General features: G+C 37.7%; 1 protein-coding gene across 1 annotated transcript in view; it reads left to right on the top strand.

Moving 5' to 3' along the window:
* Nucleotides 1-16,132, top strand: part of FHIP2A (FHF complex subunit HOOK interacting protein 2A) — a 36,011-nt gene extending 19,879 nt beyond the window's left edge. The window contains exons 8-17 of the mRNA XM_055719856.1: nucleotides 120-234; nucleotides 340-416; nucleotides 519-711; nucleotides 1,694-1,863; nucleotides 2,730-2,873; nucleotides 4,578-4,668; nucleotides 6,369-6,512; nucleotides 10,567-10,707; nucleotides 11,640-11,743; nucleotides 11,832-16,132. Of these exons, the coding sequence (XP_055575831.1) occupies nucleotides 120-234; nucleotides 340-416; nucleotides 519-711; nucleotides 1,694-1,863; nucleotides 2,730-2,873; nucleotides 4,578-4,668; nucleotides 6,369-6,512; nucleotides 10,567-10,707; nucleotides 11,640-11,743; nucleotides 11,832-11,937 (1,285 nt within the window). The 3' untranslated portion in view covers nucleotides 11,938-16,132. The remainder of the gene's footprint in view (nucleotides 1-119; nucleotides 235-339; nucleotides 417-518; nucleotides 712-1,693; nucleotides 1,864-2,729; nucleotides 2,874-4,577; nucleotides 4,669-6,368; nucleotides 6,513-10,566; nucleotides 10,708-11,639; nucleotides 11,744-11,831) is intronic.
* The last annotated feature ends 458 nt before the right edge of the window (nucleotides 16,133-16,590 follow it).

Raw genomic sequence — 16,590 nt, 5'->3', positions numbered from 1 at the left:
TTAATGTTCACTTTCTTGCAAGTAGATCATTAATTATTCTGTTAAGTTCAATAAGAATGAAATCCAAGATTCTTCAATTACTTGTAGACTAAATAAGTATTTTTCCCTGTGTGCTTTAGTTTGGATTCCTATAGCCACAAAGAAGATGCATCTGCTTTTCCAGGGAAAAGAGCGCTGATTTCATTTCTTTCATGGTTTGACTACTGTGATCAACTCATCAAAGAAGCACAAAAGGTTTGAAATGTTTACAGATTATACAAATATATTCAGCAAATAAGTACTTCTAGTTGATTCTTAGCTTTTGAGTTTGAGACATACCATTTTGTACTTTTGTTTCAGACTGCTGCTGTTGCTATGGCAAAAGCTGTGCGGGAACGATTTTTCATTGATGTTATGGAACCCCAGCTGATGCAAACGTGAGTAGCATCTTACAAGACACATCAGAACAGAATCTGAATCAAGCTGGGTTTTTTTCAGCTGAAATCCACTACATATCTGACATGAAAGTTTTTGTTCAGTTCAGAGATCGGAATCCTCACATCAACTGCACTATTGCATCGCATTGTTCGTCAAGTGACTTCAGATGTCCTGCTGCAAGAAATAGTTTATTTTATACTTGGAGAACAGAGAGAACCAGAGACTTTGACAGACATCAACAGACATCCATTGCGACACAGGTTAATCGAACACTGTGATCATATTTCTGATGAGGTGAGAAGTGATAATGATATCATAATGTCTGCTGTCCAGTTCTGTCTTGGGTAGAGTCTGTAAAAACATCATTGTGAGGCCTTTTCATATTTGTGTCAGCTAATGTTTTTTTGCCAAGGAAAAAATTTTGACTGCCAACCCTAAAAAATCCTTAGAAAGTTAAAGTCAAGCTGTTTTCTCCAGCTATCACATTGTTCCCATTAATAAAGATCCTTTGCTGAATTTGTTTGCTCCCTGTGCATATCTGGTTAGGCTTGCTCATTTGTAAGATAGGGCAAAATCAGTTTCTGTAATTGTATTTTAATTCATGCTTTGTTACATGTTGCATTGCTGTGATTTTCCATGTTGTGTCAATTCTGTCATGTTACCACATAAGGTATAGTTAAAAACTTATTTTGTATATGAAGTGTGGTCAGAGACTATAGACATCACCAATTAAAAGATGATATAATAACTTTAAGCACTTTACACACACTAAACTTTGTTAAAATAATTTACTTCAGTAAAATTCATCTACAGGAGCTTCTTGTTTCATTTTTTCCATGAAACAACCTCTACCCTCTACTTTTTCAAATAAAACCCAAGCTTGCCTGAAATACAGGTCTATGCCTTCACATACCCATTTTTTTCAGTATGCTTACCTGCCCACTCTGTCAGAATGAGTTATCCGTATAAATTTGTTCATCTTTGCAAGCTAAGCATCTGAATACTCTTTGTATTGTTATTTTGGCAGATTTTAGAACAGTTTTTGCTCTACAGGAAAAAAATACATCCACATACTGATGTGTATGTGTGTGAACTCTTCATCCATGTTTATACCACATTCAACATAATAATTTCCTAATTTTTCTTAGGTTTTTTGCTTCCTTCCATAATGTAAATAAGTAATTGCAGTATTCTAGGATGTACAAACCAGATATAAGGCAAAAAGCATAAGGCAGTGGAGCGTCAGTTTATTGAATGTTTACTTTTTATGTTGCAGATCAGCATAATGACTTTACGGATGTTTGAGCACCTTTTGCAAAAACCCAATGAACACATTCTTTATAATTTGGTTCTGAGAAATTTAGAAGAAAGAAACTATATGGAATACAAGCCTCTCTGTCAAGAAGACAAAGATGTGGTAGAGAATGGACAGATTGCAGGAGCAGTGTAAGTTTCTGTTTTAAGGGAAGTTTTCACAACATCTGACTTGGATCCTAATTTTAGGACAACATGGTTTTTTTCAGCAATTGAAAGAAAAGTGAGTGTAGATAGCACTTTCAGTGCTCTGTGTATTAATCCATATTGGTAAAATTATGTAGAAATTTTTCTATCAGCAATTTATGGATATTTTTGGAACAGTATAAGAAAAGCTAAAATTATCGAAAGCCTCTTTCCAGAACAGTAGGCACTCAAAGGTCTTCATATATCAATTTACTTACACATCTACCTAGCTTAAGTCTATGCATATTTGTATTGTTTTCAGTGAGATTATTCTTGAAGTCAGTCACTTTGGTGCTTTGCTTACAGTTATGTTCTTGAATTATTTTTTGATGGAAGAACTTTTCTGGGACACTTTACATAAAATCCTTTTAAATACCCTACATAACTCTTGTAATGCCTTTTTCTACTGATGGACAGGTAAGGACTAGTCACACCAGCTATTTTAGGCATCTTAATTGAGATATTTTTCAGTCATCTAAAATGATCTAATGATTTCATGGAGTATAGCTCTCATGCAAAGAAATGTGGCTAAAAAGTTCAAGTAGATCATTTAATGCAGTGGTTTTGTACGAGTCAAAAATGTTTGTTCTGTTGTTCAAGTCAAGAAGTTAATGATTTTTCTTCAAAACAAAGTTTCTTGGTATTTCTACATATTAATTAGGTAAAGAGATGTGCATATGATAGTCTTCCGGAAAACTTCCTAGCTGTTCAGAGAAGAAAAAATAGAAAAGCATGCCTTTTGACCCAGAGATTCTCCTGCCTTCCATAACGTTCTGTGCATGATTATGTTTTTGTCTAATATGATCTCACAGAGACCTAGAGGAAGATCCATTATTTACTGACCTGTCTCCAGATAACACATTGTCAACTCAAGAGTGGCTCAGTGCTTCTCCACCTGTCAGTCCAGAACATCCAAAAAATGATGGGAAGACTGAAGTTCATAAAATTGTAAATAGGTAAGTTGAAACAAACACTTAAAGAAATCTCTGAATGTGTGGGTGTCTGCACACACTGTGCAAATTAAATGTACTCTGTAATGGATGTTATTCTGTGCCAGCTGGTAAAATGACTCCACAGAAGGAAATTATGCAGCATTTTATCAGAAAGCTACTCCTGAAAGATTAGAGCTTACAATAAGTGAAAATAATTCAACATAAATGAGAAAAATAGAAGAACTTTACAGCTAATAGTCTAGTTGAATACTCAGACTTCATGATGACAGCCTCATTGGTTATAAAACTTTATTTTCTCAAAAATATTTGCTATACTTACACCGCTGTTACAGGACTTGACCTTTCTGGAGAAGTCTAGGGAGTCTTGCCATAAATGTTTTAGGGGAAAAAAATCCTCAAGCTTCCTTAAATTCCTTAAAAATATATATAAAAGTGAATAATTGTCACATTAGAGATAACCTTCTGTTCCCTGAAAATCAAGTGGCAGCTCTGTCACCTGTAACGTACCTTTGTGCGTGTTAGATGTACTGCAAATTGGATATCACAAAGAGGACAGGCTCTACCCTAAGCAACTTAGCGATGGTAATTCTCTTAGCAACTAATATTAGGACAAGTGCTGTTTGCTCTGTTAATGCACAGTAGCAAAGCAGCACTGGTATTTCAGTGCTGACCTACCTGCTTACCCAGAAATAAACAAAGGTGTTAGCCAAAGGAAGCAAACAGCCCAAGGACAGTCAGCATAGAATGGCATAGTCACTTCTTGCCCTCTTTCCCCCAGTACTGCTAAATATAGTTCATGGTGGACTTGGTTTGGAGTAAAGACACAAAGAACACTCTCCTAAATTCCCCTCATGTAATCTCCATCAGTGATTAAAGTTTTTTCAGGATTTGCAGTGTTTGGCAAATATGTATTTTTTCAGATAAGATGAATTCCATACAAAAAGTCAGCCACTATCTACTTCTGCATTTAAATTTTACAGGACCCTTCAGCAGTTCTTGGGGTATGAAGAAAGCTGAAATTTGAAAACAGGGTCCGAATACTGACTTTTATTTTGCTGTCCAGAAATTTTAGGGCTTTTCTTTATTTTTTAAAGACAATTCTCCTCTAATAAATTTCAGCATTTCCTGATGCTTTTTAGATCAGGTATTGGTGAAGTAATAAGGACATACAGTATTTGCACTGTATGCCTGGCAAAGGCAGTGATATTTATAACGGAAACATATATGCAAATATTTCTCTGTGTTCTTAGATGTTCACTTTTTACCACAGCAAACTATGGTAAAGAAAACTTTCTATGCAGTAAGTTAAGAAGAATTTTAACTGTAACTCTCCTTCTCTTTTGGCTCATTTATGTTCTAGCAAGATGGAGTCTGTCCTTTAGCAAATACTTGACCTGGTTATGAATATTTCTTTTCATCTCTGTTCTGTCTGCTAATTCTCAGAAAATACTTCAACTGAGGTTTTTACCTCTAGTGCTAGATACAAAAGTTCTGAAGTATAAATCTTGTTATTGCTGACAGTAGTTTGAGCTGATGTGCTTAAATAGATTTTGTATTCTCTGTTTTTCACAAAAAGTTATGGTAGAATCTGTGCATTAATTGGCCAGACAATTCAGTATCGTGTACACTGTAACAGATGATGAGAAAGTATTGATCTGGTGCTCTGTGGATTGTAGGTACCCATTAATGTACTTTTCCTCTCTTTAGTTTTCTCTGTCTTGTACCTGATGAAGCTAAGTCATCATACCATGTGGAGGGTACAGGTTATGATACTTACCTCAGAGATGCCCATCGACAAGTAAGTCAGTGAAGTCTTCCTTAGTCTTGAGAATTTAAATGCTTATGAGAATATACATATGGTTGTATAAATAGTCCTACTAAATGCATCTTTTGGTAAAGGAAGATGGGGAAATTGCATTTTTATTTTCTGATGAAAACTTACCTTTGCAGATCTTTTGATGTTGAATCCACCTTGTATTACTCTAGTGGGAATAATGGATGACATTAAAGCATTAATATTCATATAGCAAATACACTGAGAGAAAATCTGAACTGCAGATAGATTCTTAATTTGCTTTTTGCATTTATCTGCATTCTCTTGGAGAATTGCCTGCCAAGCTGTTTGAAAGGACTGAAGGGAAATTAAAATGCTGCATAGGAGTTATGCAATCTGGGACATTAAAAATAAAAGCTTGTCACAGGGAATGCACAGCCTAAGGCTTTCAGGTTTAAAGTCGGGAGGTTTAGTAGATAGGGAAAGCTGTATGATTTACTGTTTTGAAATAAATGAGGGTTTTGTTTTTACAAGCATAATCCAACGTTTCCTTGGTCAGAGGACGATCGCTGTTTATTTGCAACTTTCTTATTGAAGCCCTATGAATCTTCTAGAATAGAAAAACTTACGCAAAGCAGTAGAGTAACTGAGAGTGCTATAATTAGTAGGTACTTCAAAAATTCCATAACCTCTGAATTGTGATATCAGCAGTTTAAGGTGAGAAGCTTGGTTTTCTGTATTTATTATATTGTTTTATCTGTAGTCTGTCCTGAAAAGAAAGGGAATAGAAAATAGAGAATATGGAAACAAGGGTTGATGGTAAATTCCCCTATGTTCTATTCTTGGATGCCAGAAAACACATATCATCTTTGTATTTCTTTCATGCCTTGGGAAAAAGAGTATTCTGGGAGTTATTAGAGAACAGAATTGCTTTCTGTCACTTCCTGACAATGATATGGCTACTCTTAAAATATTTCCCCCCTAAGAATAGCCCTGCCTGTTGCTGTTATTACATCCAAATAGCTGTTCTGCTTCCATATTTCTATTCCTGGAAGCCTGCACAAATAGGTACGCTACATGCAGTGAAGAATTTCTGAATCTGTTTTGTCTCTCTTTTGCTACTGTTTATTCCTGTGTTCCTTCTTTTCACTGCTATAAACTGTGTTCCTTTCAAGGTATAATTCCTTGAAAGTGAGACATCAGGTAGCCCACAGCAAATCAGAGGCAGAGGTTGAGAAAGGCTGTGTGGGTGACAAGAAACAGAGAGGGAAGAGGAAGCCCTGAAGTACTTTCCATTTGGATCTCCTGCATATACACGTGCCTTTCCTGTCCTGGGAATTAGGGAGCAATATAGGTTGGGTAGCAAGATAAACACATAATACAGTGAAAGTGTGGTAACTACTGTCAACAAGAATGTATACAAAAGCGATTCCTGCTTCAGAAGAACCCTAATCAAGGTGCTTTGCTGTGTGTTTTGGCTCCAGCTGCTTTTTGGGAGCTCTGTTCTCCACTCATTGTTTCTGAAACTACCCTAATGGTGTGAATGTCAAGAAGAAAATGAGGTGCCTGCATAGAAACTGGTAGTTTTTAGAATGACTGTTCTTTTGGAGCTTAGATTTATCATTTAGCTACAGATTGTGGTTTTAAGGTGTATGAACTATTGAAATGAAATAAAATGGATTCCACAGAGGTTTAATTCTGTCTTCCTCACTATTTTTTTCTAGTTCCGGGATTACTGTGTCATCTGTTTACGGTGGGAGTGGCCTGGATCTCCCAGATCTTTGGAAAAGTGCAATTTAGAAGCATCGTTTTTTGAAGGACACTTCTTGAAAGTCCTTTTTGAAAGAATGGGCAGGATTCTTGATCAGGTAAGGAAAAGCAAGTTATTAATTCCATTTCTGATACTTTCATCACTACTAGAGGGCTAATCTTCCTAAGGTCCTGTGGATTCCCATCACTCAGATGTCTATTGTAGCATCATATTATTGTTTAATGTCCCATGTCCTTGGTGCAGGTAGATTGCAGGGTGTCAGAGTGATCAATTTAACAAAATCTCTCTTATCTTCATTAGCCACATTTTTGTGTACCAAATATTCTTTTGACCAGAATTACCATTTAAATTGATGAGTAAGGACAGAATATCCTTAAGATAAAAGATGAGAATAAGATAATATGTTAGGAATCATTTGCAACTAGCAGCACTGGTTCTGTTTTCATTTTCTAGCATTTATGCTTAGAAAGCACGTACATTTTTCAGTAAATAAAATACAGTACAGCTCCTTTCTGCCACATTTCAGTGAAATTCAACCTGAAATCTTGTTCAGAAAGCAGTTTATGTCACTGTGTAAGATGAAAAGAACTTACTGTATCACTGTAAGTGATACAACCTTTCGCCCATTTTTTCCCAGTTAGAAAAAGCTGTTATCAGTGCATGGAAAGTTTCTAGAAGGTATCGTTTTCCATCTGCAATGGATGGAAGTGGATCCAAATGCAAAAATACTTTTTTTTTTCCTGTTCTATTATTTTCAAATAATAAAAATATAGCTGCCAAGGGCAAAAAAGTGGAATATGATCTGATTGGCTCCTTGTTCTGAAAAAGAACCCTGAAAGTCTAGATTAGCCTTGTAATACTAGCTGGACTTGCTACAAATGTAGTAGTAATAGTTTTGGAAGTCTGTACAATTCTTTTCTGGTTTGCATGTGGAGCTATCTACAGAATAAAGTTAGCTGTGGTAGTGCCAGATTTCTTGGTCATAAGCAGGACAAGAGCCATTTGAACATATAAATGTGTAGGAAACATGTCAGGAAGCCAGCAGTAACCTCTAGGTGAGCTCTGTGAGCGTTCAGGGGAGAAGGATGTTTGAGAATACCAACTTATATCATTCAGAAGTCAGAAAAGAAAGCCAAATACTTCCATTGCTATATTGTGTATTCTCAGGGTTTTGCTTCCAGTCAACATACTCCACACACTTCACTAGTTGATATGGTTATAGACTGGAATCATGAGGAAAACTGGGCTTCATCATCTCTTAGGAAAAACGAGCCTCATGGATAACAAAAACTTGTCTCAGCCATGACACCTAAATTATAAAAAGTAAAGAGCCCAGGTTGCATCCCCCGAGAAACACCTGGGTGTCAGATATGTACAATTACAACAAAAGTAGCATCTGGCATGGAAGCATGGTGCCCAGTTTGATATACTACCTGTCAGCATGGCACACATTTGAGTTAGTCAAGTAAAATGGTATGATCTGTGATATCAACTGCCTGCATCAGACAGAACAGGTGAATTCTTGTTATATCATATTAAAACCCTGTCCTAAGAAAACAAACTGAAATTCCTAGGGGTTATTCACAGTGAAAAACATAAATCCCATAGAATAAAAACGAACAAAACCAAAACAAAACCTGGGTCCTATCAATGACAGCTTTGACATAACGGGTGCTAATGTCCAAACAAAGTAAAAAATATTGAAAAGCCTTTAGTGGGTACGCAGTACTATGTACAGATTGTGATCAATGTCTTTTTTGCTTTGTCACAATACTATAGGTAGTTCTTGTGTTTTTCTCAGTGGATATCAGAACACTTTGCAGAGGTGGTAGGTATCATTAACCTAGTTTCTGACAGAAGATGGCTGAGGCACACAGGTGAAATAACTTGTTTCAAGGCAGTTCAAATCCGATACCTCATCTGCTGGACAGTACCTTCTTCCTCCTGTTAATACGATACATTTCTGTGGAACTGGCTCCTAAGGATTTTGTAAGACTTCCCTCAACCACAAATTTTGCTGGTTTTAATCTATCTGATATATGGCTGTCTTACTGAGTCTGCTGACATATGGACAGAAATAAAAGCTCTGTGTGAAGAAGCAGGTTTCCTTAATGCTCTTAATTAGTTCAAATTGCAACAGCAATCTGTCTGAACAATTCAGCACGTGTTACTACTTTGTTTCCTTCTCTTCTTGTGAACACCAGATAATGCTCATGGCTTCAAAGCTTCCTAATGAACTGACTGACTCAGACAGCTCTAAAGACCTTCTCCTACAGTTCAGCTGGGTAGGCAGTGGAATGGATTTACGGAAGGAGTTTGTGTCTTTGTCTGCAGAGTAACTTTTCCACAATAACTTAAAATGTAGTGGTCTCTTTTACCTATAACATTTCTGGTCCGGGCTCTGAAACCTTCATTTGTTAGAAGGTTGGGATGAATCTATTACTGGAATATCAAGTACAGAAATAACTGCCACTGACTGGGAGAAGTGTGTGCTTTCACTTCAAAAGATCCATGACAACTCTCTTTGCAATACAACAGTATGTGGTAATGAATTCAGGAATAAGGTGCCTAAATATTAATTAGGTGTCCATATCTAGTCAGTGGAAATTTAGTCAGAACAGCCCTGGTAGTCTCTGAAGCTGTTAGACTGAAAAGCAAGTAGGTGTCTCTTTTAGTGTGAAGTGAATCACCATCTCAGCTTCCCTGACTGTGTTGACTGAAAGCTTGACTCAGGTGCGTGAACTGGGGTATCTGTTGCCGTTTTTGTGACGCCTAAGATATTCCCACAAGCTTGTGGTTACAACACAGATCTTGCAGGGTTCATTCTGTGGAACCATCAAGAGACAAGCAGATACTCTTGAGCATCTGAGATGCCACGAGGTATTTGTGTGTAGACAAGTATATCAAGCGTCAGATCTCTGTTGAGTAGGCTAACGCAATTTAGACATGTAGATGTACCTAAATAATCTGTCTTAATCTAAAGATGAATTCTTCTAAATCTTACAGTCTGGAAAAGGGAAGAATCTGTTCTCTGATGCTTCAGTGGGATGCTAACTTGAGAGCATCAAGATGATAATTTGAGGCCATGAAATCATGCTCTTCTAGCTGTGATTGTGCCGCTGAGGATGTTACTGCCAATGTGCAGTCAAAGAGACTGAATGAGGGCCCTGTAATCCACTTCAGGTTAAAATCAACAAGGTTAACTTAAACCATCTGAGTGTTGGTAACATCTTCAGACTGGCATAGGGGTGTACCAAGGGAATGTCTGTCCATCTCTTGTCAACATAGTCTGTTCCACCACTGAGTAGATGGAAGAAAGTTCCACAGGTTTGCAAATTTTGGGCTGAAGTAAAATGTCAGCTTGTTTTCACTGTGATGAGAAAATCAAAGATGGGAAGAAAAGCGCTTGGAACATAAAGAAGCTATGGTGAAAATACTTGCTTTTATGGAAATGAGTTTCTCACTGGTATGGTAAAATCCTTTAAGCTAGGCACGATTTTTTTCCTAGAAAGTTAGGTGCAATTTTTTCCTTATGCCTGATTAGCATCTTCTAGCATCGGCCAGTGTTGCCTCTCCCATTTGGTTGATTTGGGGAAAAGAGGTAAGGAAGCAACTCAGAATTTCATGCTGCTTTCCCAGCCTAGGACTGTCTCATCTCCTGTAGAGTGCTGCCACAGGATGACCAGGCCTTCTGCAATGGTTCTTTCCAAGAAAAAAGAAAGTAGAAGATGGGAAATACTATCTTAGCTGTAAACGTGGATTTGTCTCTCTCAGTTTCCCGAACACATACACTTTACAGTTTTCCAGAAGCAAGCAGATGTTTAATCTAGGCTGATTCTCTGCTATTTGTTTAGCTACTGAGCTGAAGAGATGTTCTACAGGAAGAGGGCTTACCCTACGATAAACAAGTCTGCAAAAGTTTCAAGTGGTTGTACCAGTTATACAGACAATAACATCTAGTACCTCACTGTCATGTTCACATCGCTTCTGTTGTGGAAAGCAGAGGTTTTGTTCCTGTTTTTTAATCTGATTTTTTATCTTTATTTATTCATAACACTGTATATAAGGTTCTAGTAGTTAAACCTAGTAGCACTGGATGAAAGGAAGCCAGCATGAAAATAACTAAGCACTGTGTTTTCCTTTTTTTGCAGCCCTATGATGTAAATTTACAAGTTACATCAGTGTTGTCCAAACTGTCCTTGTTTCCCCATCCTCATATACATGAATACCTTTTGGATCCTTATGTAAACCTAGCTTCTGGCTGCAGATCTCTCTTCTCTGTTATTGTCAGGGTGAGTAAACACACAGTTAATATTTACATATGGCTATACAGCCGGGATATATATTTAGTAACTTTGTAGTTAGCGGTAGTGGTTGCTGGTTAGTATAAGTTGGCAAATGGCTTCTCACTGAAAGTAGACACTTACACTCTTGATTTGAATCAAGATTTTACATTTTCTACCAAAAACAATGGAAAGTTTATTTCTGTGTCCTCATGTCTTCAAAATTGTTTGTTTGCTTGGTTTCATTGTGTAGATGCAAAAAGGACACTCCTGAATACCCTGTGTCTGGACGAATATCTCCGCTTATCCTCTTGTTTTTTTTCTGATGAAGGCTGTTCTTGACAATGAAATCCTGGATTTATCATAAGTCCTCCTTTCCCTCTCCTGATTCCATCTCTTCCTGACAGACCTGCATCCTAGAAGTGCTGGCCGGGTGCCTGTCACACTGCAGTCTGCTCAGTCAGAGATCCCTCGCCTACCCCACGCACCAGCTGTTATTAAGCTGGTCAGGAGCCTATTAGTGATGCTTGCCCAATACTAACAGAGGGCTTAGCTCCCTTCTTCCCAGCAGCTCTCCCCATTTCAAAATATAATCTTCACTCTCTCCCTTTTGCTTTCCCTAAACCCAGGAATTTACTGGTCACTTGCCTGCATCAATATTTACTGAGACAAATTAATCATTGGCATAATGAAAATAAGTAATGCCATTTGTGGCAACAGCAAGTAAAGCTCAAGAGTTCCTGTCCTTTTGCATCTCTCTACTTTCTGCACCCACTCACCCCTTTTTGGGACAGAGTAGCTACTCTGCATATTGTGTTATGAGCCTGTGAGGGTGCTGAAGTGGGTCTGTATCATGGGCACTGAAGGCTGCCATTGAACCTTGCTGCCAGGCACTCTGGAGAAGCGTTAACTTTGTGCGTTGATGGCATTGGGCTTTACAGGTTGTCGGGGACCTCATGGTGAGAATACAGCGCATCCCAGATTTCACTCCCAAACTTCTGCTAGTCAGAAAACGCCTGCTGGGCCTGGAGCCAGAAGGACTCATGTGAGTAAAAACTTTGCATATTCTCTGAGAGCCATGGCTGGTTTTTGTGTGCGCCAGTCCTGATTCTCTGCTTTTTTTTCTTTCTCAGCATTGACCACATGACGTTACTAGAGGGCGTGATTGTGCTGGAAGAATTCTGCAAAGAGCTGGCAGCGATTGCTTTTGTGAAGTATCATGCCTCATCTACACCATAAGCAGCCTTGATGAGCAGCCAGGCTGTAAAACCACCTAGCTCGTTTCAGTTGAAAAGACTATTGACAACACCCAGATAGGAAGAGGTGGTGCCTCCTGGCAAAGCGTCAGTTGACATTTGGCAGAGTTGGAAGACAAGTTACTTTCACCAGATGCTGACATTGCAAGAGAGAGGGATTGAAATGGACCTAGAATATGATTGAAGGCATTTGGGGAAAAACCGATGCATAGCATTTCTAGCCCCTGTGTAAAGAGCTGCAAAAGCTGCATGAAGAACCACAGATGTCAGACCTTGGTTATTCTGTTATGATGACAATGTTCAGAGAGTTGGGTCTTTTGTATGTTCTGGGGCTCACATGCACCGTTTTGGTTTTTATGACCCTATTACTTTTTAAAAGCAAGTTAATTTTATAACATTTTAATGTCTTAATTCTTTTTCTTTTCAGTTGGATATATGAAAGGAAATCACAACTATAGTTGCAATGTATATTATTAAAAATGAAGGGGTTAAAAAAATCCACCAATCCATATACAGCAAGATATATTAACGAGGGATCATTTTTGTTTTGGTGAATCTTAATGACAACTCTGAGCTTGATTCCCCAGTGGATTCCTCCAAGAGATATATCAGTATAAAATCAATACTAATGGAATTAATCCTCATTCAGCATCACATCCGTAACAAATATATCTGAAGCATACATGTTTCAAGCATGTTTGTCTCTGTCATTCCAAGTGATTTGCTTTAGGTCATCTGCGTAACTAGATTTGCTTTAGGTTTTTGAATGTGAACTCTAGTTGCTTGAGTCGTCACCTTTACAGGAAAGTTAATTATAGGTCATTAGTAGTTGTTGCTGAAACAGTATTTTTAATTTCTTTTAAATTGGTATTTAGTCTGAATTGGTTTAAGAATCTTTTGTGCCTTGAAAACTGGCAGCATAAACTTTCTGTCATTTTTAGAAATGCTTTTATTGCTTATCTAACCATCCTAGTCGTGCCCAGCAAAAGATTGCCAATTCAGTTAAAGCATTGATACCATATATAGGACCAAAATTTGCACCTGCTTGCCATAGTGCTGGGATGCAGAAAGGTCTCTCATTGAATCTTTTTCAATATGAATGCTGTCAGCCAGAGCAGGCATTTGCATTGCAAGCAGAGGGCCGTCCCTACTCCAGCATGCTGATTCTACTTCTCTAGCGCGATGGCAGCCCACACTTCAGACAGTCCCTGCTGCTCACTGCCACATACGCACTGGCAGGTTCGGGTGGCCGTGCTTGAACCTCCAAGTCACACTGAGTGACTTGGATGAGAGACCTGTCCCCCTGTCCGGCTGGGTGTGTAGTACCTCTTTCCCCTCCTATGAACATAATAGCATAGGCAGGCAAGGTAGAGTTTAGCTCCTTGTGTTTATGTTGTGTTTCTTCATTTGTCTTTCCTATTTGCACAGGTAATGCCCATTTCAGATCTGATTGCTCATATGCAAATACGGACTAATTTACTCAGTCACTAGAATTTTTCTGGATTTACCTGACTGTACCTAGAATCAGATTCTGCTCCGAATCCATGCCTTTGATGTCCTGGTTTTTAATAGTTTCTGGAACCTGGATGCCGAGAGGCCTTTTATGTTAGCACGTTAATTAGAACAGTGTCACAGTTAATGGGCTAAATTTATTCTTGTCACAACAGTGAAGAGGGTCCTGCTATAAAAGCTTCCAGTACAGATTCAGCTGGAGAGAGCAGTTCTGGAACTGGGGAGCTATTTTGGCAGGTAAAACCTGTATTCAGAAGCTCCCTGTACTGGGAGGCTTTTGTACAAAGTCTTGCATTTATCTGGCAAACAAAAGCATGTCTTACTTACTCACTTTTTGCCCCTCCCCCCCCCCCCCCCCCCCCCCCGAATTTAGCCCCAAAGTGTTTTCAGGTCAAAGTAGCATAGTACGATAAACTGTTTAAAAAAAAAAATGACATTTCTTTCATTTTTGTTTGTAGAAACATACCTTGAAAGTAGCAAGTAATTTTTTTCTGATATATATTGCAGCCAGTCCATATTAGAAGTTTTGTTAATGTAACATACCTGACACATAGTTTAGAACATGAAAATGGCTATGCAGAATGATGTTTAATACATGTATTTGTTATAAATAAGGTCTCAATTCAGCAAAGCAGTTAAACATAAGTTTAATTTCAAGAATTTTATTCCAAAATCACTGTCTTTTACATTAACAAAGTTAAGCTGTTGAGCACAAACGCTGATGCTTTACTGAATTTGAGTCTTTGTTGGTTTTGCTTGAGCTTAATTACTTTTTCCTCAAATTTTCTATTTTCATTATTTATTTTTTAAAATGTATGTTCCAGAATACTTCTAATGTCCCAATTTCAGTGGAAACTGGAAGTCATACTACTACTATATAGGAAAGTGAGAGAAATGTTAAAAAAACTTGCAAGAGCATTCCAAGTAATATAACAATTTATAAAGCCATTCAAGAGATGCCTGATCTCAAATGAAAACATTAACATCACCTTTGTTGTTGTTGTTTTCACGATACCTGAGCTCATTACACTGTAGGGAATTGCATCAATCAGTTTCTGGAAGGATTGCTGCAACCTCTGTGGCATTTTAATGCAAAACAGATACCGAGCTGCAAACACAGTTCCTTCAAGCTTGTCCATGAGAAAAATAAGTAGATATAACTATAAGCACTCTTAAATTAAAGATATAATTGTTCGGTCTCCAGCAACATTGATGATGTTTTTACAAACCGAATGTTATTTAGTTGATAAATTTATAAGACGTAGATCCATCCTAATGGAAGTGAAGCAGTCCTTAAAGTTGCTTTAGCTTAAACTGCTCTTGTGAGTGCTACCTACAAACCCTTAATTACCATACATGATAATGACCTTTATTTTTGTAAAAGTGATTTAATCTTCCTTAAGAGATGGAACTCATGTAATTATTTTTTGTGGTGATATTTTTCATGCACTTTTTTTAAAGGAGAAAAAAAAGCTTAGAAGTTAGTTCAGGTCCATGTTTTCACCTTTCCGATCTATGCATGTCATTGAGGTGCCCATTTTGTTTCTGTGTGCGTGTGTTTGTATGTGGTTATTTATTACCCAGAGATGGACACCTGAGAAAATATATGGCCTGAAGTTCAGAGCATATGCAGATCCTCCAGATGTCAGTGGGAAATGCAAGTGCTTATCACCTTAGAAAATACGGCCACTAGTATTAGATTGAAATACTTGAAAGGTAATACTAGAATAATTTTTTATTTCAAAAAGCAGATCCAAACCACATTTTAATCTTGATGCACATGTGTGTAAATAGACACATTTTTTACTTTTTTTCCATTTATAGTATGTATTTGATTTAGACTCCAGTATAGAAAATTTTGTAATAAGCCATGTGCTAGCTCTGGTAGAACAAGTTTCTCCTTAGTTTCTCATATGACTGTAATATTGCTGGTATTCAGAACCTGTCTGTGTAATATTCTTACTCTGTATTTGTCTGTGCAATATAAAAGCTGTGACGATACACAGCTTGAGTCTGGTTGTACATCACTTATGTATATATATACATATATATATATATCAGGACCAGAATCCCAAGCTTGCTTACACTACAATGAGTGTAAAGATTGTTGCACTTGATTTCACAGGGCACAAGCAACCATGGAATGGCTTTGTAAATGTATGGCAATTTCTACAATAACCTTCTGTGTAATTTCACAGATGGTATTTTATTAGTGCTACTTGCCTTGCTAAAAGAAATCCTAAACCGGAGCGCTAGGTAAAATCGAAGGATTATATAGGAGACTTCAGGCTACGTGGAAAATCCATATCTGCTGTTGCGTGTCATACAGGGTTTTCAAGCCATGACCCTCAGTGCTTTCTGTGCCCTGTAAAATAGTGTAACTATATAAAATATATACTCCTTGTTTTGCCTCCTGCCTTGTTTACATTAAACAGAGGATATTCAGTAAAATTTTTCTATTAAACTTTGTGTAGGTCACTTACTGACAGTGTTGCCAAGGTTTCACAAGTGTGGGATTTCCAGTGAGGAATTGTTGAAACAGCCACATTACCAGACGTACAATATTGAGTTTTATGAAGGAGGTTGTGATAAAATCCAACTTTTTGTGCTAAAAAATGCATGGAAGATTAAAAGGGATATTCTCAAAATAAATTAATTTCAATGAAGCGACTGCTTCTGTTATTACAGAATCCATAATAGGTTTTGTATGGATGACCTTGAGACAGAAAATGTTTTAACATTTTACATCATGCTTTGATTCTGAAGTCCTTTCATTTATTTTTATTACATCCCGAAGTCCTTTCATTTATTTTGAGCCTGTCACTGCAGCATCTTCTGGGATAAACCTGTTTCCTGTGCTGTACTGTGCTATACTGTGCGGGGCTTAGAGTGAGTCGGCATACTCTTGCCCGTGAAAATTGGAAGCGAAGGGAAGTGGCCGAGATGGAGTCATCCTGAATACAGATTGATGTCTGCTCTTCCCGAAAGCCCTAGTGTCTTTCAAGACTGCAGCTGGTCAAGACCTTGGTTTTCTATTGCATTTGAGTGCAGCGTGCGTCAGTCACGACATTAGTTTATTGAATTGGGAACAAATGTTGTATACGTGATTAAGCATTTATTTCGT

This window comes from Falco cherrug, chromosome 9 (genome assembly GCF_023634085.1).
Source record: "Falco cherrug isolate bFalChe1 chromosome 9, bFalChe1.pri, whole genome shotgun sequence".
Lineage (NCBI taxonomy): Eukaryota > Metazoa > Chordata > Aves > Falconiformes > Falconidae > Falco > Falco cherrug.
The sequence above is the reverse complement of the archived record's forward strand: the minus strand, read 5'-3'. Positions and strand labels throughout refer to the sequence as shown.